The sequence below is a fragment of the Hemitrygon akajei genome, chromosome 3 (genome assembly GCF_048418815.1).
Source record: "Hemitrygon akajei chromosome 3, sHemAka1.3, whole genome shotgun sequence".
NCBI lineage: Eukaryota > Metazoa > Chordata > Chondrichthyes > Myliobatiformes > Dasyatidae > Hemitrygon > Hemitrygon akajei.
Window position 1 is genome coordinate 162429308 of NC_133126.1, and position 22754 is coordinate 162452061.

Sequence of the window (22754 nt, forward strand, 5' to 3'; positions counted from 1 at the left end):
TCCACCCCTCCACTTTCTGACCTGGTGCTCTGTTTCCCACCTCCCTGCCAAGCTAGTTTAAACCCTGCAATATAGCACTAGGAACCTCCTGGTCAGGATATTGGTTCTGCTCGAACCCATTCCTTTAGTACAGGTCACCCCTGCCCTTCTTCTGTGCAAGGTATATTTTAATATTTGTATCATAATGGCTTAGTGTGCAGCACCTTTTGTAGGATGCGGATCAAAATCCTATTCCAGAGGCTGAATACTGAAATCTAGTCTGGCACTCTGAGGTCGTGTCACATTATCAGAGCTGATATCTTTACCTAGAAAACCCTATCTTCAGGTTGCAGTGGAAGGTTATGACATACTTTGAGGAGGAGTAAAAGAATTAACCTCGTCAGGAGTTACTCAACAAACATAATCTGATCTGATACTCTGGCCATTGATGTCTTTTTTCCATGCTTGACAATGAACTCCCATACAGGCAATTTATTTTAAGGTTCTTCATGGGAAAAGATTATTAGCTGGAGAGCAGAAAAAATCTCAAGGATATACTCAAAGCCTCCTTAAAGAAATGTAAAAGTCTCTCTAACTTTGTCTTATGACTGCTCAAAGTGAAAACCAAGATTTGTATTAGTACCTTGAAGCTCAAAACCATACAACAAAAGAACATAGAAGTCCTTCATAAGTATGTATCACCTCTCAAATTGGAGCTATCTTATTTGCCATCTCAGGACCTTCAAAACTGGATGGAAGAAGTTATGCTTGATCTCAAAGGACTGTTTAGAGAATATATTGGTCTGACAAGCTGAAACACATCAGTGTTCAAATAATTGTAATTTCTCATTAAAAAAACCTGAAGCCAAAATTGTCAGTACTTACTCCATATTCATTGTCAACAGCATTAGTAATTAGTAGAAAGTCTGGATAGCCAACCATGACCATCATATATTGAAGCTGAAAGTGAAAAAAAAGGAGATATTCAATCATTTATTGAAACAGAAAGGGAAGGCAAAGTTCCCTTATCAAGAAGGGAAATAAATCCCAAACCTGTCTTTACAAATTGCAGGAATATTGCATCAGCTGGAGACCATCTTATTACCATCCTGCCAAAAGCTTAATTAATACTTACAGTGCAAGATATGATCTGAAGAATATGGTAAACTATAATTATATGCTAGCTCTTGTTCCATTGGCATCAATCTCTTCATGTTTGATACAAAACAAAAATAGAAAATGTTGCAAGTACTCAGCAGGACACACTTACATTGGTGGGAAGTGAAAGAAAGTCAAAGGTTAGGGTCAGAGACCCTTCACTAGAATTTCAACAACACAAAATAAGCTTTGATTTGGTTTATTATTACTGTCAGTGTACCAAGCTATAGTGAAAATCTTGTCTTACGTACTGCTCATTCAGATCAAATCAATACACACTATATTGAAGTGGAACAAGGTAAAACCATAACAATGCAGAATAAAGTGTAAAAGCTCCAGAGAAAGAGTGGACCAGGGCATCATAAAAGGAACAGTCCCTTTGAGATACTGAACGGAGAAGAGAGGGGAAGATGCACCTGATACTGGAAAGATGTGTTGAATGAAGAGGATGGTAGGGTAGAAGATGAGAACCTGGGAAACGCTGTCCTTGAGTGAGAGCAGAGGAAAGTGAAGTGGATGAGATGTGCTGGTGTTCTTGGTTAATAAAGGTAGAGGGGATGCCACTGTTCAGAAAGAACAAAAACATTTCAGGGGCACCAATATGAAATGCCTCACCATTGGAGCAAATATGATTGAAACAGAGAAACTAGAATATAATAGTATTGTTACTGGAGGCAGGATAGGTTGAAGAGTAGGCAGGGTAATGTGGGAGCCTCTTTGATTCCTCATCCCACTCCCACACTAACCTATCAGTCAGTGGCCTCAGTATTGTCACTGTGAGGACCAACGCAAACTTAAGGAATAGAACCTCATCTTCTGTTTGACCTTCCACTTGTCCTCCCACTCTGTATTTTGCACCTCCCATGTTAATTTGACTTGGTTCTTATGTCTAGATTCTCACACAGATCATTAACCAGACCTTGTTAACACCTTATACCCATGGTTGCACAGTTTTACTTCATCAGAAACATCCCACTCCTCCACAATCCTTACAGCTTTACAAACTTCTTTTGTGTCCTTTTAGGTTCTGATGAAGGGTGTCTAACTTAAAATATTGACTGTTTCTCTTCCTACTGATACAGCCCAGCCCGATGAGTATTTCCAGCATTTTCGGTTTTCATTTTACATTTCCAGCATTGGCAGTTTGATCTTTTCTCTCAGTTTCCTTGCAATACAAAGAAGATTTTGCTTCAATTTCATAGCTCAGATGTGGGCATCACAGACAAAGCCATTGCTTTTTGACCTGTCCTAACTGGCCACGGACAACTGCTGAAAGGTGAAGATAATCCCTTTGTGCTCCAAAGTAAAACCCCAGGATTTTGAATCAGTGATGACGAGGCTTCCAAGTCAGGATGGTTTATAACACAGAGAGCAGCCAGGGCATCATGGCAGTACTCTACCTGTGGTTCTTGTCCACTGTCAAGGCAGCCCTGTACACAAGTAAAGAATGCTCCACCAGAGTCCTGACTTAAGCCTTGTAAATGTTGCAAGGAACTGGGTGACCTGGAGTACTTGTCACAATAAGAGTATGATATTAAACCACAAAAGTGCGGGATCAAATAGAGGACGAAGATATAATGGGCCATTGTGTGTGAGTGCACACACAAACATACTGTAGATGCATTGTAAGCAGAGGTCATGTAAATCACAATCACAGTCCTCAGAAAAGTAAAGACCTGCAGTTAAAAGAGCCAGTGAAGGCCAACCAATATTCTTTTCCATCCATCTACTGCCATAAATAAGCACAAGATATAATTACAAATATCCAGACAAATACCCCAGGGAGAGAAGGAAAGATTAATGAAATAATGATGTTAATTTAACATCCAGAACTAAAGACAACAGCCTAAAAAAAACAAATAGATGTGATCATTGGTAAGAGAGAACAGAAGACTTGTTTAAGAAATGAATGCAGATAAGGATAGACTAAACAAGTATTGTATTGTATTTAGTATTGGCATGAGCAGCAGCTATAGATGTGATTTACTATGGAAACAATGGCCTTTGAGATTGACCGTAGTGTTCAAGGAGTCCAGAGAACTTGTCACTGAAAGAGCATTTAACTCTTTTTGCTTATTCATTGATGTTAGTAAGCAAAGTTATAAAGTGTATGTTTTCACTCAGCACTGAGGGTAGTAAGATACTGGTGTAACACTGTTGGCTTTTGTTTCTGAACAGACACTTATTGATCTTTATGTGAACAATAAAACACCCTCCCTTTACTAATAAGATAGAAAATTGAATCATTATATCTCTCATATCTCAAAGTAACAGCTGACAGGTAAAAGCTAAAAGATTACATGCAGAATATTCCGTCTCTGATCTGTTCTGCTAACTTCACATTTATGCAGCTGTGCAGTTAAGTTTCTGAATAATGTGTCACTCACTTCCCACCACCTCCACAGGGTTTTGGTACGTTGATAGCAAAGAATACAGCATTTGGGAATGTCAAGAGGAGATAATTAAATTCTCTCTTACAGGAGATAGATATTGCTTGGTACATGTTGGCATAAATGCTACATACCACGTTTTATCTTAAAGCCAACCTTGTCTTGCTCCAAGTAGTCACGGATGGCTTCATTATATGAGAAAATGCGTGTGGAACTAGACAATCATCAGTGAACAACTTCTGAACTGATAATAAACTGGGAAAGTTCTGGAAGAAACCACAGTAGAGGCTAGGGTCTTGGGTGCTGCCTTTAGGAATTTTTGCAGTGATCTTCTGAAGAGACTGCAATATTCGGCCTCCAATAACAACATTCACCTTGATTCTGAATTTGACTCCAACCACTGGAGTGCTTTGGATTTCATCTTATCAGGGTTCCTTGATGCCACAATCTGTCAGCTGTTGCCTATATATCAAGGACAACTTATCTCATCCCACCTCCAGAATCTAACTCTTTACATGTTGTACTAAAGTAGTAGCGAGGTCTGGAACCAAGTGGCGCTGGCACAAACCCAAACCGACAATCGGTAATGAGGTTATTGGTGAGTTAAGTGCTGCTTGGCAGCTTTATTGACAACACCTTCCATCGCAGCTGATGAACAGAGTTGATTGATGAGGAGTTAATTAGGAAGATTGTATCTGTCCTTTTTTGTTGAGAACAGAACATACCTTGGTAATTTTCTGCATTGCTCATATTTCTCATTGTTGTAGCTGATCAAGCATAGATTGGTTAGAGGCATGGCTTGTTCATGATTCAAGGTTCAAAGTGCATTTATTGTCAAAGAATGTATAAATTCTACAACCTTGAGATTTGTCTGCTTCCAGGCAGCCACAAAGCAAGAAAACTGAAAGATCCCAATTTTTAAAAAAGACCAATCTCCAATTCATAGAAAAAGAGAAAAAAACCCACAAATCATGCAAACGATAGAAGCAACAACAACAGCATTCCAAACCAAACTGAATCCTTAGATCTAAATCCCCGGAGCAGGCCCGAAATCTCGTTATGTTCTGAGGAACATATCTTCAGCAGTATAGCCGGGGTACTTTCAGAGCCCATAGTCTTTACTTTGTGAACTTTGTGGTTGATAATATTATATCGAATGATTCCATTTAGGTGAACTACATGGAGTGATTATCTGTGACATCTAAGTAGCAACTGCTGGATTGTAGAACACTAGTAAAACAGAAGCCAATGGGAATCAGAGCCCAGACTTTCCAGTTATTAGTGGAATTGTGGTTATTGCAATCTCAGTTTCCCTAGAAGATCACTGCTAAAATTGCTCAGCGCAGTGTTCAGGACCTAAGCCTCTTCCAAAGCTTCTTCCAGAACTTTCCGGCTCATTATAAGCTAGAAGTTGTTCATTTATACATTTCTTCATGTAAAGGAGTAGTTCATGACTACCTTGAACAAGAATTAATGACATTTAGGCCTGAGATGATACTTTGCCAGACTTTATGCTGAAGATCGTTTGAAAATAACCGTGGAATATTCCAGCTATACATTTACATGTTGACCTGTGCCAAATCTGGAGATAAAGACATTCTCAGAACCTTCTTTTCTTCTGTCAGTTTAAGTATTTGCCACCCCTCATGACAGTTAGACTTTGATGTGTTTTCTGAGAGATTTCATAGTTCTCTCTATAATTTCCTGCTTCTGTAGGCCCAATGCCTTTACTTCGTTGGCATCTTATAACCTACTCGATGCCGCTGCAGACACACACTCTTCTAGAATGTTTAGTGATACCTATAACATGATGAATTATCTTCAGGTGGTACTCTATTCAATTCAGAATCAGAATCAGGTTTAATATTACTGGTATATGTAATGAAATTTGTTATTTTGCAGCAATACATTGCAATACGTAATAATAAAAATACTAGTAATTACAATAGGATATATATTTTTTAAAAGTTTAATTAAATAGGTAGTGCAAAAAGAGACTTAAAATATTGAGGTAGCATTCATAGATTCCTTGTTCATTCAGAAATTTGATGGCAGAGGGGAAGAAGCTGTTCCTAAAATGTTCAGGCTCCTGTACCTCACTGTACCTCCTGTATCCTTGATGATAGCAATGAGAAGAGGGCATGTCCTGGGTGATGGGGGTCCTTAATGATGGATGCTCCTTTTTGAGGCAACTCCTTTTGAAGATGTCCTGGATGATGTTGAGCTTAGTGCCCATGATGTAGTTAGCTGAGTTTGCAACTTTCTGCAGCTCTTTCTGATCCTGTGCAGTGGCCCCTCCAGACCAAATGGTGATTCAACCAGTAAGAATAATCTCCACGGTACATCTGTAGAAATTTGTGATGGTCTTTGGTATCATACCAAGTTTCCTCAAACTCCTAATGAAATATAGCCATTGTCATGTCTTCTTTGTAATTGCATCACTATGTTTGGCCCAGGATAGATCTTCAGAGATGTTGACACTGAAGAACTTGAAATTGCTCATCCCTTCCACTGCTGATGCCTTTATGAAGATTTGTGTGTGTTCCCTTAACTTCTTCTTTCTGAAGTCCATTATCAATACTTTGGTCTTACAGATGTTGAGGGCAAGGTTGTTGTTGCTACACCACTCAACCAGCTGATCTATCACATGCAGTACACCAAAAATGCTGGAGGAACTCAGCAGGGTAGGCAGCATCTATGGGAAAGAGCAAACAATCAACATTTCAGACTGAGACTCTTCAACACGTTGATGGGATAGCCCAATGGTACTTAATGTTCTTAGTGACCAGCAGTGACATGCGATTGTAAAAGAACATAAAGGATGAACAAATATTCTGTTGATTGGATCTGAAGTGGCTGCTGCATTTGAGTGCGCTGCCGTCTTGACCAGAACCAGAAAAGAAGTGTCATTGCCAAATGATGTTTGATCTGTGTCTAGCCACGCAGTTGCTGTAGATAGAGTAAAGCTGTGGATAAGCACACATCCTTGAGATGCACCAGTATTGACTGTCAACAAGGAAGAGATGTTATTTCTGACCTGCACTGACTGTGGTCTCCTGAGAAAGAAGTCAAACTTCCAGATGCAGAGGGTGGTAGAGGCCCAGGTTTTGGAGTTTGTTGATTAGTACTGGGTGTTTGATGGTGTTGAATGCTGCTCTGTAATCAATAAACAGCAGCCTGATGTAGATATTGCTATTGTCCAGGTGATCCAAGGTCAAGTGGAAAGCCAGTGAGATTGTATACATGACTCTGAACTTCTTTTTCCGGCACTGTTTTGTTGGATATTTTCCCAGTTCTTGGCACAAGACCCCATATGTTGTTGCAAGAAGCTGTGGAATCTATTGGGCTGGATGTTACTTGGGCTTTGTTGAGTCTAGTGCCAAGATCAACGCTGGGTGATCTGGATGTATTCAATATTCTTGTAGTTATTCTTTATAATAGTGGTTTCCTGGATCTTGATGGCTTGCTAGGAGAGTTTAAAGTGTAGATGTAGGGTCTTGTATCCCATATAGACCAGAAAGAATTTCTTCCCTTTAGAGAACCAGATGGGATTTTGCTTCAGTTTGTTAGTTTATGTTTCTAGGTGATTTGCGCTTGTTTAACATTCCAGACAGAATATCATCATAAGATTGGAATACTATTTAAGTTACTGGACTAGGTTTAGTTACTAGTGGTACTTATACCAGGGAACTAAGTGCCAAAACATCACTTTAACATATTTTTAAGTTTTGCCACTTATTAGAGAAAAAACATTAAAGCATTATTAAATTTTGCTTTCTTTTTCATTGTTATAGGCAGAATTAATCAAACTCACAATTATCACAGAACTCTATCATGTACCACTAAATGCTGTCACAGAAGTTGTATCCCTGCAACAACAATACATGCACAATGCAATTCACCCATGTGAAACATTGGGGAATTTTCTAAAAGATGATAAGCTCTTTCTTCTTCACATGCAAATAAGTCAAACTGACAATGTACAGTTGTAATCTAATTATAGAAGGAGACTGAAACTGATGTATCATCATAGATCTTCCACTGCATTTCATGTCAAAGCTAATTAGATGATTTAAAATCCAATATAAAAACCCAATATTATTTAGTGCTGCTTAATGATATTTCAGTAGGATTCCTGGAACAGACCTTTGCTCTTGCTGCTTCCTTTGTCTCTTCATCCATCCAATCTAATTCATCTAGTCGATGATCAAATGCATGTTTAATGTCTTCAGCCAGTTGTTGTACCTTATCAGAATAAAAATAACCATGGTTCTATAACATGAGGGCTTATTTGCATGATAATTCAAAAATATTAATTTAATCTGTTGTTGGAATCTTAATGGAAAATAAAACTTACTTTTATTTTGCTGGAAGATGAAAAGTATTCTTCAACAAAAAGGGCTCCCAGAGCCATCCCAAACTGCTTATTGGCTTCATTTAAGCACATTTTCCCTAGATCAATCTTTTTCTCTGTGCCATCCAACTCTTTAGAGAAGTCGTGAATTGCGTCTCTGAATGGTGTGGATAGGTGTTCACTCAGAGTAACTACAATGCGCCACATCATATAATTATGCAGAACCCTGAAAGTACAGATGTATGACCACATATATCAGTGTTATACTTCGATGGATGCCTTCTGTATGTTGCTTACTTATGTTGTTAATATTTTCACATGACGGCCACAATTATCTATTCAGAGTCACATACAAGTGAAATGTTCAGAGATTTAACATCAGCTACATTTTTTCAATCCTCCCCTCCACCTTTTTACTCTGACTTCTCATCTTTTTTTCCAGTCCTAACAAAGGGACTTGGCCCGAAACGTTCACTGTTTATTCCTTTCATTAGATTCTATCTGGCCCGTTGAGTTCCTCCAGCATTTTTTGCGAGTTGTCTTCTTTGAATTGGGAACTAGATCCTTTAGTGGTTTTTAGTTAACAGGATTGGTTCTGTAGGCTTGGATTATTTCTTATACTTCCCTTCCTGTTCTGGGTCTCAGTCTCCAACCCAGGAGACAAATTAACCACTGATACAAGCCTACAGATTTCCACTCCAACCTACACCTCCTCCCATACTGTCTCCCCCGAGGACACCATCCCCTTTTCTCAGTTCTCTGACTCTGCCACATTTCTTCTCAAGATGTGATTTTGTGCTCTAGAACTTCTGAAAAGTCAGGAAACATGGTTCTACTCCGGCCTAGTTGATGGAGCCCTCACGAGCTCTTCCATTTTCCACACATCTATTTTCACAAACCCCTCCCCTCCCTCTACCTCACCACCCATTCTTCCTCACACAGGAAAGAAATAGAGGTCATTTGGTCCTCAGCTATCTCCCACTAGCCTCAGCATACCATCCTTCACCACTTCTGTCAGCTCCAATGGAACCTACTGCCAGCCACATCTTCCTCTCTCCCCCCTCTTTCTCTTGTTTCTGCAGTGGCCCATCTCTCTGTGAGTACCTCACCTTTTCATCCCATCCCACCCACTTCTCCCTGTTTCCTGCCACTTTTCACTGTAATTGTAGGTGATGCAACAGTTGTCGCAACAACATCTCCATCCCAACAACATTCAGGTACGAGAAAAGCCCATCCAGGTCAGGCAGAGATTCATGTGCACCTCTGCCAATATGATAAATTGTATCTGATGCTCGCAATGTGTCCTCCTCTACATTGGCAAGACCAAATGTAAGCCAGGTGAATGTTTTGCAGAGCACCTTCACCTTGTTCACAATGGTCACCTCGGGCTTCAGGCTACGTGTCACTTCAACTTCTCTTTCATTCCCACACTGATCTGTTTGTGCTGATCCTTCTCCACAGTCATAGTGAGACTACATGCAGACTAGAAGTCCACAGCCCAATGGTATGAACATTGACTTTTCCAAATTCGGGTAACCCACTCCTACCAGTCTACCCAGGGCCTCTCTCCCTTTGTCCAACTTTTCCATCCTTCTCTACTCTCCCTTGCCTAAATATTGCCTGCCCTAATGACAACTGCTCTACATGTGACTGCAAGAAACTGTAGAGAGTTATAAACAGCGCTCGATACATCATAAACCAGCCTGTCCTCCACAGACTCTCTCTACTTCAGTAAAGGAGTAGCATTTACCCCAGACATTCTCTTCTCTTCCCTTTTCCATTAGCAAAAGATACAAAATCCTGAAAACATGTACGACAGTGCTCAGTGACAGCTTCTACCCAGCTGTTACAAGACTACTGGATGGTCCCTAGTACAATAAGATAGACTTTTGACCTCACGATCTACCTTCTTATTATCTTGTACCTTGTTTAAATACCCAGATGGTACCTTCCCTGCAGCAGTTACACTTTATTCTGCATTCTGGTATTGTTTTACTTTGTTCTACCTGAATGCACTGTGTAATAATTTGATCTGCATGAACAGCTTTTCACTAATTCTCGGCACATGTGAAATAATAATCCGATTCTGATTCAAATTTCTGTCAGTATCCTGACCATTCCCTCCTTAATCAGCTCCAAGTGCCGTGTTTTTTCTCTCTTCTTGGCGTTCAATTAACACTTATTTGCCTCTGTCTCAGGGTTCAAGGTTCAAAGTCAATTTATTATCAAAGTATGTGTATGTTACTGTATATTACCTTGAGTTTCATTTTCTTACAAGCATCTACAGGAAATAAGAAGAAATACAACAGAATTTACAATAAAAACTATGCATAAGCAAACAAAGGCTGACAAGCTACCTACTTTGTACTTGCAAAAGAAGACAAACTGCAAATAAAAGGAATACTGAGAATGTAAGTTGTAAAGAGTCCTTGAAAGTGAGTCTGTAGATTGTAGAACAGGTTCAGAGCAGTGGTGATTGTAGTTGTCTATGGTAGTTCAGGAGTCTGATAGATGTAGGGTAATAAGTTTTCCTGAACCTGGTAGTGTGAGACCTAAGGTTTCTGTACCTCCTACCCAATGGTAGTAGTGAGAAGAGAGCATGGCCTGGCTGGTGGGGATTCTTAATGATCAAAGCTGCTTTCCTGTGGTAGTGCTCCGTGTAAATGTGTTTAATGCTGGGTGGGGATTTGTCTGTGATGGACTGGGTTACATCCATCACTTCCTGTAGTCCTTTCCACTCCTGGGCATTGGTGTTTCTATACCAGGCTGTGATGCAACCAAAGCATCACACACAAACGCTGGAGAAACTCAGCAGGATAGGCAGCATCCATGGAAATGAATAAAGTCAACGTTTCAGGCCGAGAGCCTTCCTCGGGACTGAACAAGAAAGGGGGAGATGCCGGAATAAAAAGGTGGGGGGAGGGAAACAAGACTAGCTGGAAGGTGATAGGTGAAGCCAGGTTGGTGGGAAAGGTGGAGGGCTGGAAAAGAAGGATTTTGATAGGAGAGGAGAATGGACCATAGGAGTAATGGAAGGAGGAAGGGACACGGGGAAGGTGATAAGCAGATGGGAAGTGGTAGGAGGCCAGAGTGGAGAATAGAGGAGGGGAAGCGGTGGGAATTTTCTTTTTACTGGAAGGAGAAATTGATATTCAAGCCATCAGGTTGGAGGCTACCCAGACGGAATACAAGGCGTTGCTCCTCCACCCTGAGTGTGACCTCATCTTAGCACAAGGGGAGACCATGGACTGACACGTTGGAACAGGAATGGGAATTGGAATTAAAATGTTCCGCTTTCGTTGGATGGAGTGGAGGTGCTCGATGAAGCAGTCCCCTACTTAACAATGGGTCTCACTGGTGTAGTGGAGGCCACATTGGGAGCACTGGGCACCATGGACGACCCCAGCAGATATGCAAGTGAAGTGTTACCTCACCTGGAAGCACTATTTGGGGCCTGAATGGAGGTGAGGGAGGAGGTGTATGAGCAAGTGTAGCATTTGGGCCACTTGCATGGATAAATTCCGGGAGGGAGATTAGTGGGGAGGGACGAATGAACAAGGGAGTCCCAGAGGGAGTGATCCCTGTGGAAAGCGGAGAAAGGTGTGGGGGCAGGGGAGTAAAGATATGTTTAGTGGTAGGATTCCTGTGGAAGCTGCAGAGTTTGATGTGTTGGATACGGAGGGGCATGGGGTGGTAGGTAAGGACAAGAGAAGCTGTATCACTCTTAATGCAGTAGGAAGATGGGTGAGTGCGAACGTTCGCGAAACGGACGAGATGCAGGTGGCGGCAGCATCAATAGTGGTGGAAGGGAAGTTGCATTCTTTGAAGAAGGAGGTCATCTCTGATGTCCTGGAAAAGAAAGCCTCATCTTGGGAACAGATACGGTGGAGGCAAAGGATCTGAGAAAAGGAAATTGCATTTTTACAGGAGATAGGGTGGAACAAGTTATCGTCAGGATAACCGTGGGAAGTAGTAGGTTTATAAAAGATGGCAGTTGGTAGTTAGCAACTAGTTAGCATATTCTGCACCGTGCATCTATTGAAATTTGGCGAAGTTTGTGAAGCCATACCAAATCTGAGCAAACTTCTAAGAAAGTAGAGGCACTGCCATGCCTTCCTTGTGATGAAACTTATGTGCTGGTTCCAGGACAGGATCAGAATCAGAATCAGGTTTATTATCACCGGCATGTGGTGTGAAATTTGTTAACTTAGCAGCAGCAGTTCAATGCAATACATAATATAGAAGAAAAAAATGAAATAAAAATAATAATAATAATAATAATAAATAAATAAGTAATTTAATTACAGCATACTTATATTGAATAGATTAAAAATCATGCAAAAAAAACCCAGGAATCAGTTCCTCTGATATGCCGACAAGAAATTTACAGTTACTGATGCTCTCCATCTCTGTTCCCCTAATGAGGATTGGCTTATGGACTCCAGCTTCTTCCTCATACAGTCAATTTTCCATCCTTCCCTTCAACCACCTGCCTCCACTGCCCACACCCCCCATCCCATTCCACCTATCATTTACTGGTCTCTGTCTCACATCCTCTCTACTAGCTAGTTTCCCACTCCAGTCCCAGTCCTGACACAGGGCCTCAACATAAAACGTTAACAATCCCTTTACCTCCACAGAAGCTGCTTGGTCCGCTGAGTTCTTCCAGCAGCTTATGTGTTTTGCAATTGGATTTGTAAATTTGGCACTTCATAATACTGCAAAACTCTAGAGTGGCTTATTGCATTTTCTCAGTAAGGATTAAATCAACTAGTATCAATGTCTCTGAGTTACCCTGGGAACAAATTGGCTTCCGCCCTTGTAGCCACAGCTCATTGTCAGGGTTCACCAAAATCCTTTTCATGAATATGCAAGAGAAGATCTCCCACTGAGAAATCTATGCCTCTAGCAGAGGAGCTTAGAAGGGAAAATCAGTGTGAAACAAGTAGACCCAGTAATTATACTTTGTCTGACTTTCTAAGAGAGATTTTGGCTTGATGCTTTTCAAGTCAGTCTGAGAGGACTTGACAGGCTGATTTTCCTCCTCCTCTGCCTTTGTGACTCTACAATAAGCATGCAAACCCATTGCCTTTCTTTTAATGTAACAATTCATATAGGTGCCTGAATATAGTCTTCTGGTTCCCCTTTCAATTCAGAAAACAGATTTTGGATCTAATCTATTGCCCCATCAAAGAAAGACTTTATCTATCAAAACTAGCATTTTTTACTTTGAAGCATAAATATTCCGTTGGCAATGAAATGGTTAAATTGGGTCGAACTGTGAGTTAACGTCAGCATTACCAGTGCAACGACTGAATCAATTCAGAGTGAATTTGTAATAAGTTTAAATCACTTGTGTATTCAGAGGTTCTGTTTGAGTGTAAACACTTGGAATTATCATTGATGGCCTGTCATGGAGAGTGAAAAACAAATACAACGCTTCACTGTAGGCTCGCATAATGGAAACTGTATACCTACTGAAATATCAAGCCTTTGTAAATAAACATTATCATTTTTATGAGTCAAATATATTAAATTAACTCCAGTGTCCATGGCTGTCTCGTATTTAACACTTGTTAAATTCATTTTGTTCACTTCTTCCTATCACATAGCTACTGTCCTTTACTTTGAATTGTAGAAGCAGACGGCACGGCATTGTGCACTGACTCTAATGGGAATCATGCCAAAAGCACACGCAGCTGACACAGATCCTCATCAGTTTCTTCTCGGCAGGGATGGTCTGAGATAATGGTCATTATGGAAACTGATGAAATTAATCCGAAAAAAGGACTTCAGGGAGATTCACCCATAAATTTATACCGAAAATGCATGAGATAACTATTATGAGTCAGAATGCTCCATTACACTGTATTTTTAAAAGAAAATCCTTCTGCTAGCAGTCAGTGGAATTGGAGGTGGGTCAAAATCCAAAAATATTGAATTCCTGTAAAACATGTTAATTTCTGGTACACCAGAGCAACGTTTATGGCCGAGTTCAAAAATATTTCTGGAGATAATTTTTTACTTGAATATGCTAATGCAGTCATGTGCTTCACAAATTCCTCGGCTCAGGAGCTGCATGCTGAATTTTACCAAATTTCAGGAAAACCCTGCAATTAAGGTGAGGCAGGAATGACCAGCTCAGTCTTTACTTGTGTTTTATTGATGGGATTGGCCACTGTTTGAAACAAAACGAAACATGTCCTGTGATCTTGCCGATAATGTCATCAAAGACCCTATAATCCGTTGTATCTACAACACAACCATTTTGATCCTCCAGTAATCCCTGTATTCCATAATCTTCCAAATGATACCATATTTAAAAAGTAGATATAGATTAGCTTTATTTGTCATATGTACTTTGAAACATGTGCCATATGCGTCAATGACCAAAACAATCTGAGGATGTGCTGAAGGTAGCCCGAAGTGTCTACATGTCTCCAGTGGCAACACAGCATGCCATCAACTTACCAACCTGTACATGTTTGGAATGCAAGAGGGAACTGTAGAATCAAAAGGAAAAGAGTGTGGACACAGGAAGAATGTAAAACTCCTCTCAGACAAAGGCAGGCACTGAACCCGGGTACCGGCCCTGTAATAGCATTATGCTAACTACTAGGCTATCCTGCTGCCTCCCCCTGTCCTTTTTAACACCCATTGTTTTATCACAACATTGAGAAAATTGCCTCCTCCCCTTTCAACTTTCCAGGATGACAAACAGTTCAGATGGAAGGTCATGAACCTGAAATACTGAGTCTGTTCCTTTCCTCATGATATTACCTAGGTAATCTGCTGAGTATTTTCAACAGAATTTCTAATCACAATCTCTGCTTGGAGGACTGTGTTCAGTCTGGCCTCTTTATCACAGGAACTATGTGGATACTATAGAGAGAGGGCAGAGGAGATTTATGAGGACCTTGCCTGGATTGGAGGGTGTGCCTTATGAGAATAGGTTGAGTGTACTTGGCCTTTTCTCCTTGGAGCGACGGAGGAAGAGAGGTGACCTGATCGAAGCATTGATCACATGGACAGCCAGAGGCTTTTTCCCAGGGCTAAAGTGGCTAACACGAGGGGGCATAGTTTTAAGGTGCTTGAAAGTAGGTACAAGGGGGATGTCAGAGGCAAGTTTTTCACACAGAGTGGTGGGTGCGTGGAATGCACTGCCAGCGAAGGTGGCAGAAGTGGATACGATAGGGTCTTTTAAAAGACTCTCAGATAAGTACATGGAGCTTGGAAAAACTGAGGGCTATGTGGTAGGGCATTTCTAAGCAATTTCTGGAGCGTTACACGGTCGGCACAACATTGTGAGCTGAAGGGCCAGTGATGTGCTGTAGATTTCAAAGTTTCTACTTTATTTCATATGTATGTTTGCAAGAAGTTAACGTGTGACTAGTTAACTGAAGGCAGTGCCCAGAACCTCAGGTGCTCCTTTCCAGTGAGGTGCTCTATATAAAGGTAGGTGGCATATTTGTTTTACCTGCTGTAATGACCTTGACCTTCCTATGACTTACTTTATTAATTCTTCCCCCCAACCCCACTCTGCCATGTTTTTTTCCCCCCAGTTATGCTTTGGCCAGCCTCTCTGCAAGTTTCAGGAAAACTTTCTTTCACCTCTCTGCAGGAGTACACACATATCAGCTAAATGTGGAACTTTTAGATACTGTCTGCAGTTTAACCTTCTGTAGTTTAATCTTCAGAAATCAGTCATCTGAGAATCTCAAGTATTTACAAGACATTTTTTTCCGGTTTTGGTGTGCAGTTATAAAAGAATTTGTATTAGAATTCCAGGTACCACTTAATGATTTCTCTGGTTCTAGAAATTCTATGTTTGAATTATCATTTCTTCAGATGGTTAAATTTCCACACTTTTTTTAAATTAGTTTTCCAAAACTTGTGTTTAAAAGTTCATGATAACTCAGCTTCTGCCTTAAAACCTTGTGTGATCTAATCTCTACTCCATGTTGTGTAAAATCTTTAAATATAGTTTACTTCTTGCGTTGCTGCCTGTGAGAGTTCTCAAAAGATTGTCCACCCAGTCTGCTGAATGACATGCAACGGAATTCAACAGAGCACTGGGAAAGGTGCAGTTCATGATATGTACAGGCCAAATACTTCACTTCGCTGTTGACAACAAATTCTACACAATAGAATTTAAAGACATCCCTATCTTAACACCAAGTATTGTTCGTGTTTAAAATAATCTAGAGGGTTATGGATAAATTGACTGCTTTTTGTGATGTGGACGCTTTGCTGTGTGTATGTTAAAGATCCGAATCTGGCCCAGATGACTTGGAGTATCTGGGCTGTCATATTTGGCCATTTTACATCTACCTTCTTTTGGGCACTGCTTTTCCTTTTTAAACATTTTGTTGCCTTTTCGTTCTCTTTTCCACATTTCCTGTGTTGGCCACGATGCTAATTTGAACTGCACATTGACTTACACATGGTCTAAATCCCCGTGTTCATGTGTCTGTCAAATGCCTTTTTTAAAATGTTGTTGCATCTCAACTTGCTTTCTATTTGAATGCACATTCTGAAGATAGGATATGTCACCAGGACCGGATGAAATATACCCCAGGCGATTGCTGAGCCTGTTGCAATGATCTTTGCATCAATAACAGGGACGGGAGAACTACCGGAGGATTGGAGGGTTGCAAATGTTGTTTCCTTGTTCAAGAAAGGGAGTAGAGATAACCCAGGAAATTACAGACCAGTGAGTCTGACTTCAGTGGTGGGCAAGTTGTTGGAGAAGATCCTGAGAGGCTGGATTTATGAGCATTTGGAGAAACATAATCTGATTAGGGATAGACAGCATGGCTTTGTCAAGGGCAGGTTGTGCCTTATGAGCCTGATTGAATTCTTTGAGGATGTAACAAAACACATTGATGGAGGTAGAGCCATAGATGTAATGAATAAGGATTTCAGTAAGGCATTTGACAAGGTTCCCCATGCAAGGCTCATTCAGAAAGTAAGGAGGCATAGAATCTAAGGAGACCTTGCTTTGTAGATCCAGAACTGGCTTGCCCACAGAAGGCAGAGGGTGGTTGTAGATGGGTCATATTCTGCATGGAGGTTGGTGACCAGTGGTGTTCTGCAGGGATTTGTTTTGGGACCCTCCTCTTTGTGATTTTTATAAATGACCTGAACGAAGAAGTAAAAAGGTGGGTTAGTAAGTTTGCTGATGACACAAAGGTTGGGGATGTTGTGGATAGTCTGGAGAGTTGTCAGAGGTTACAGCAGGACATTGATATGATGCAGAACTGGGCTGAGAAGTGGCAGATGGATTTCAACCCAGATAAGTGTGAAGTGGTTCATTTTGGTAGGTCCAGTTTGAAGACAGAATGTAATATAAATGGTAAGACTTTTAGCAGCATGGAGGATCTGAGAGATCTTGGGGTCCATGTTGATAGGACACTCAAAGCTGCTGCGCGGGTTGACTGTATGGTTAAGAAGGCGTTTGGTGTGTTGGCATTCATCAACCGTGGGATTGAGTTCAAGAGCCGTGAGGTAATGTTACAGCTATACAAGACCTTGGTCAGACCCCACCTGGAGTACTGTGCTCAGTTCTGGTCACTCAACCTATTCTCATAAGGATGTTGCCTGGCTTGGAGGGAGTACCTTATGAGAATAGGTTGAGTGTACTTGGCCTCTTCTCCCTGGAGCAACAGAGGATGAGAGGTGACCTGATAGAGGTGTATAAGATGATGAGGGGCATTGATTGTGTAGATAGCCAGAGGCTTTCTCCCAGGGCTGAAGTGGCTGACACGAGGGGGCATAGTTTAAGGTGCTTGGAAATAGGTATCGAGGGGCTGACAGGGGTAAGTTTTTCACACAGAGAGTAGTGGGTGCATGGAATGCACTGCCAACAGTGGTGGTGGAAGTGGATACAATAGGGTCTTTTAAGAGCCTCTTGGATAGGTACATGGAGCTTAGAAAAATAGAGGGCTATGCCCTAGGGAAATTCTAGGCTGTCTGTAGAGTAGGTTACATGGCCGGCATAATAATGTGGGCCGAAGGGCCTGTAATGTACTGTAGACTTCTATGTTCTATGTTCTATTAATATCCAAGTTGCAATAACCTGATTTTTGCTCAGTGCTTTCTTCTTCAGCTGCATTTCTATTGAATCATAGGCTTTGGCCAATACCACTCTCACATTGCCAATATAAACTTGATGGATCTACAGAGATAACCCTCGGGAAAGACGGAATTAGAAATGGCTGCAAGGGAGTCGTTGCTAAGATTCAGAAGGTGGGTCCTGGCTCAACAGCAGTGCACTGTCATTTGCAATTTCAGTGTCTGCAATCTGTGTCCTGAAATTTGGGATAATAATTTTGGCAGGGAACACAATCCAAGCTGGATTTTAAATAAGTGATGTCACTTCATAAAATAAATTCCAGTTGTAATTTTAAGAAGGGACAAGAGCTGGAAACTTGACCAACCTTTGGTGGCTCCTAAAAGTTTGCAGGAGGCATAGCAAAGGGTTCACTGTGAACCAAAGAAAAAGTGCACTGTTAAGCATTTCATCCCATTATGCCCAATGTCATAATAAAAACAAAAACATCATTTGCTCAAATTATTTGTTTTTACAAACCAATTATTAAGTGATGGCAGTGAGCTCAGTCACAAATAATAGCCTTGGATGGACCAAGCTGGCCAACTTCACGTCACAGTAACACCACAGTAGATACATTTCCTAATGTCAAAGGAATCAAGGCTTGAAAGAAAATGTGGATACAGGCTTCCGAAAAGCATGGTCATGTTATCACCTTCACTATATAACATAGCATCATGTTACTTGTCCGTGGCTCCTGTCAATTGCTGACTTTATATGGGACGTGAAATGGTTACTTCACATATAGTACCACATTGGATCGGGAATCAATACAAAATGATGTGTGTGTGTGTGTGTGTGTGTGTGTGTGTGTGTGTGTGTGTGTGTGTGTGTGTGTGTGTGTGTGTGTGTGTGTGTGTGTGTGTGTGTGTGTGTGTGTGTGTGTGTACCCAACCTAATACTGTGAGATAAAGAAGACACTGTGCAAGGATTCAGCAAACGACATCTATAGATTAGAGTGAAAACAAGTTGGGTCTTATTCTTGCTTTGCACAAATTCCAACCTACAAGAGGAGGAAGGAAATATAGAATGTACTTATTCATTTATTTATTGAGAAAAATGATCCAGTATTGCATGTAATTTTTTTGGAAAAAGTATGTGAACCTCTGGGGTAATGCCCTCTACAAAAGCTATTTGGAGTCAGGTGTTGCAATAAACGAAATAAAATTGAAGGTGTGGGTTGTAAAGCTGCTCTGTTCTATAAAAAGTCAGGTTATTCACAGAGCCTGACCTGTTTCTGTGTACCATGCCTTGAACAAAACAACTTTCAGAGGACCTTGGTGGAAAAACTGTAGAGATGCATGAAGCTAGAAGAGGCTACAAAAGCATTTCTAAAGACACGAGTACTCATCAGTCCACAGCAAGAGAGATTGTCTACAAATAGAACAAACTCAGCACTGTTGCTGAAGGAGGTGAATAAGAACCCAGGGGAATCAGCAAAAGACCTGCAGAAATCTCTAGAACTTGCTGAAATCTCTGTTCACGTGTTCACTGTAAGGAAAACACTGAACGGGAATGCTGTTCATGGAAGGGCACCACAGAGGAAACCACTGCTCTCCAAAAATCACTGCTGCATGTCTCAAGTTTGCAAAAGACCACCTGGATGTTCTACAACTCTTCCGGGACAATGTTCTGTGGGCAGATGAGAAAAAAGTTGAGCTTTTTGGCAGAAATGCACATTGCTGTGTTTGGAGGAAAAAGGGCACTGCACACCAACACCAAAACCTCATCCCAACTGTGAAGCATGGTGGAAGGAGCATCATGGTTTGGGGCTGCTTTGCTGCCTCAGGACACGGAACAGCTTGCAATCATTCAGGGAACAATAGATTCAAAATTGTGTCAACACATTTTACAGGAGAATGTCAGGGTAGCAGACCGTCACCTGAAGCTTAATAGAAGTTGGATAATGCAACAAGACAATGATCTGAAAGATAAGAATAATCAATAGCAGAATGGTTTAAAAAGAAGAAAATTTGTGTTTTGGAATGGCTGAGTCAAAGTCCTGACCTTAATCCTGTGGAAATGTTGTGGAAGGACCTGAAGCAAGTAGTTCAAGCAAGAAGCTAACGTCCTAGAGTTGAAGCAGTTTTGTAAGGAGGAATGGCCTAAAATTCCTCCAAGCCTGATGCACCATCAATAACTCTCTCTGAGACGTAAAGGCGAGGTATCGGCTTTTATTGACTGGAAGAAGGAACAAGCAGTGGTTGACCACCATACTACATCCTGGAGACAGAGAGGCCGGGCTCAGACCTCAATCGCCTTTATACCGGGGTCTGTGGGAGGAGCCACAGGAGCAGTCAGCAGGGGGCCTGTCCAGACAGGTATATGTAGTTCACCACAAAGCCAATGTGTAGGACTGATTAACAATTACTGGAAATGTTTGGTTGAAGTTATTGCTGTACAAGGGGGTCACACCAATTACTGAAAGCAAAGGTTCACATACTTTCTCCGTAAGTACATTTAATATTGGATAATCTTTCTCAATAAATAAATGAACAAGTATAATGTTGTTGTCTTATTTATTTAATTGAGTTCCCTTAATCTAGTTTAAGGACGTGTGAAGATCTGATCACATTTTAGGTCATATTTATGCAGAAATAGAGAAAATTCTACAGGGTTCACAAACATTCTAGCAGCGATGTACATCCTTGCTGAATATATTTAATGACATGGCCTCCACTGATTCTTGAAGTAGAGAATATCAGTTTCACCATATTCTTGGTGAAGAAATTTCTCTTAAAGATGGCATATCCAATATTCTGCGGCTGTGACTATTGTTCTGGTGTCTCCGGTCAATAGAAAATCTTTTCTACATCAAGCCGATTTGTCCTGGTAGAACTTAATAGATTCCTGTGAGATCCCTTATTCTCTATTCCAATGCAGATGAACATAATCAAACCAATCTCTGCTGATAAGCAAGTACTGCCATTGTATGATACCATCGAGTAAAAACTGTGAAGCAATCCCCCCTCCCCCCCCCCCCCCCCCCCATCATAAGAACATTCATCCTCAGAGATGGAGACCAGGACTGTTACAGACATTGGAATGGGGTGTTAGCAAAGACCTGTACAGCTGCTCTGTGCAAAGCAACATACACACAATGGTAGAGGAACTCAGCAGGTCAGGCAGCATCTATGGAAATGAATAAACAGTCGATGTTTCAGGCTGAGGCCCTTCTACAGGGCCGAGGAAAGATCCTGAAGAAAGGTCTTGTCCCGAAACATGGACTATTTATTCATTTCCATAAATGCTGCCTGGCCTATGGGCTTCCTCCAGCCTTTTGTGTGCATTGCTTTGAATTTCCAGCATGTTTCGCACGTTTATGCTCTGTGCAAAGCCTTTTTCAATTTAGTCCAGCATACCTTCTGCAAACCTGGATATGTTACTGTTAGTCCCCTCTTCCAAATTGGAGGGCATAGGCACATATTCCTGCCCATCTCTCTAATCAGAGTTTGTCCCCTGGAAAATGACCATTTAACTCTTACTCTTCTCCCCTTGTCTGTCAAACAATTCTCGGTACATGCCAGCATATTATCCTCAAACCCATGTACACTGGATTCTGGTTAACTGGGACACATCAGGATCAGTACATTTTGGCCCATTTAAGCACCTGACCCAGTTAACCAAAGTTTCATGGAAATAGTTAAAAGGATATAAAAAAGACAAACTACCATTTAACTGAGTAACAACTTGGGTATTTAAATGAAATACAGAATAAATTAGGATGTGATCAATACTACTACAGTACTATAAAACTGTGTATTAGTGACACAAGTGTGTGGTTATGGCCCAAGTAGAGAGGAAGAGACACTGAAGCGGAAGAACAGTTCATTGACTTTTAATATGAACTGTGCAGGAAATAAAGGAAGAACAATAAATGTTAGGTCAACAGGGCCGTTAATTAAAACTCTCAGACTGAAAGCTAATGCCAACACTGCGGCTAGGAAGCAGTAATTTAATACTAACTGAATACTGCTCAATCTAAAAGGTAGTCTTTCCTGGAACAAGGATAAAGGTATGCAGGGAGCGTAGATATTGCTGTGCTTTTGCTCAAGTCTTGACAAGAATGGAACGAGTGGAACGGAGTAAATACCACCAGAGTGAAACACTAATTAGCTGGAACTTGCATACTCATGAGCGTGATTGTCAAATCCTGCAGCCCACATGCCAGAGCACGCAGACCCCATGGCAGCTTCCGTGATTGTGACAATTAGTCCCTAATAGTTATCAATGGAGGAATTCATTTAGTGTACATGTTCTGTTGATTTGACTGTAAATGATCAAAATCACCACAGACACCTAATATAGTCAATAGGCGGCCTTTATACAATGCTCTCAATGACAGCATCCTCCAAATTTTCACTTTCATTGTAACATTCAAGATGATTGTTGATACCTTCACTTTTGGCCTGAATGCTTGGAACCACAGTGAGCAAAACATTTCTGAATTGTCTTACTTTACTGCTTATTTCTTGCCAACTATCAGAGACAAAGATCACTGCTTTTTGAACACAAGTGCATGCAACTTACTCCTGTCCCAATTAAACAGCATAGTGTCCCAAATAAATGAAGAGATCCCAGCTAATCTTGATTAGTTCTTTAAGAGTTGTCGCAACAAGTGGCTGCCCCAATTTACTGATGGCCCAATTCTCCAGAACCCACTGTACTTTAATTTTTCATATTAATCTCCGAATTGGGATTTTACCGAAAGCATTCGGAAATTCAAAAATACCACATCTGCTTGTTCTTCCTTCCCTATTCT

The 22754-nt window shown here is 40.9% G+C and overlaps 1 protein-coding gene across 1 annotated transcript in view; it reads right to left on the reverse strand.

Moving 5' to 3' along the window:
• ecel1 (endothelin converting enzyme-like 1) overlaps window positions 1-22754 on the reverse strand; it is a 129306-nt gene that overhangs the window by 42062 nt on the left and 64490 nt on the right. The window contains exons 6-8 of the mRNA XM_073041190.1: window positions 7885-8107; window positions 7674-7772; window positions 865-939 (exon numbers count right to left, since the gene is read on the reverse strand). Coding sequence (XP_072897291.1) covers window positions 865-939; window positions 7674-7772; window positions 7885-8107 — 397 coding nt within the window. The remainder of the gene's footprint in view (window positions 1-864; window positions 940-7673; window positions 7773-7884; window positions 8108-22754) is intronic.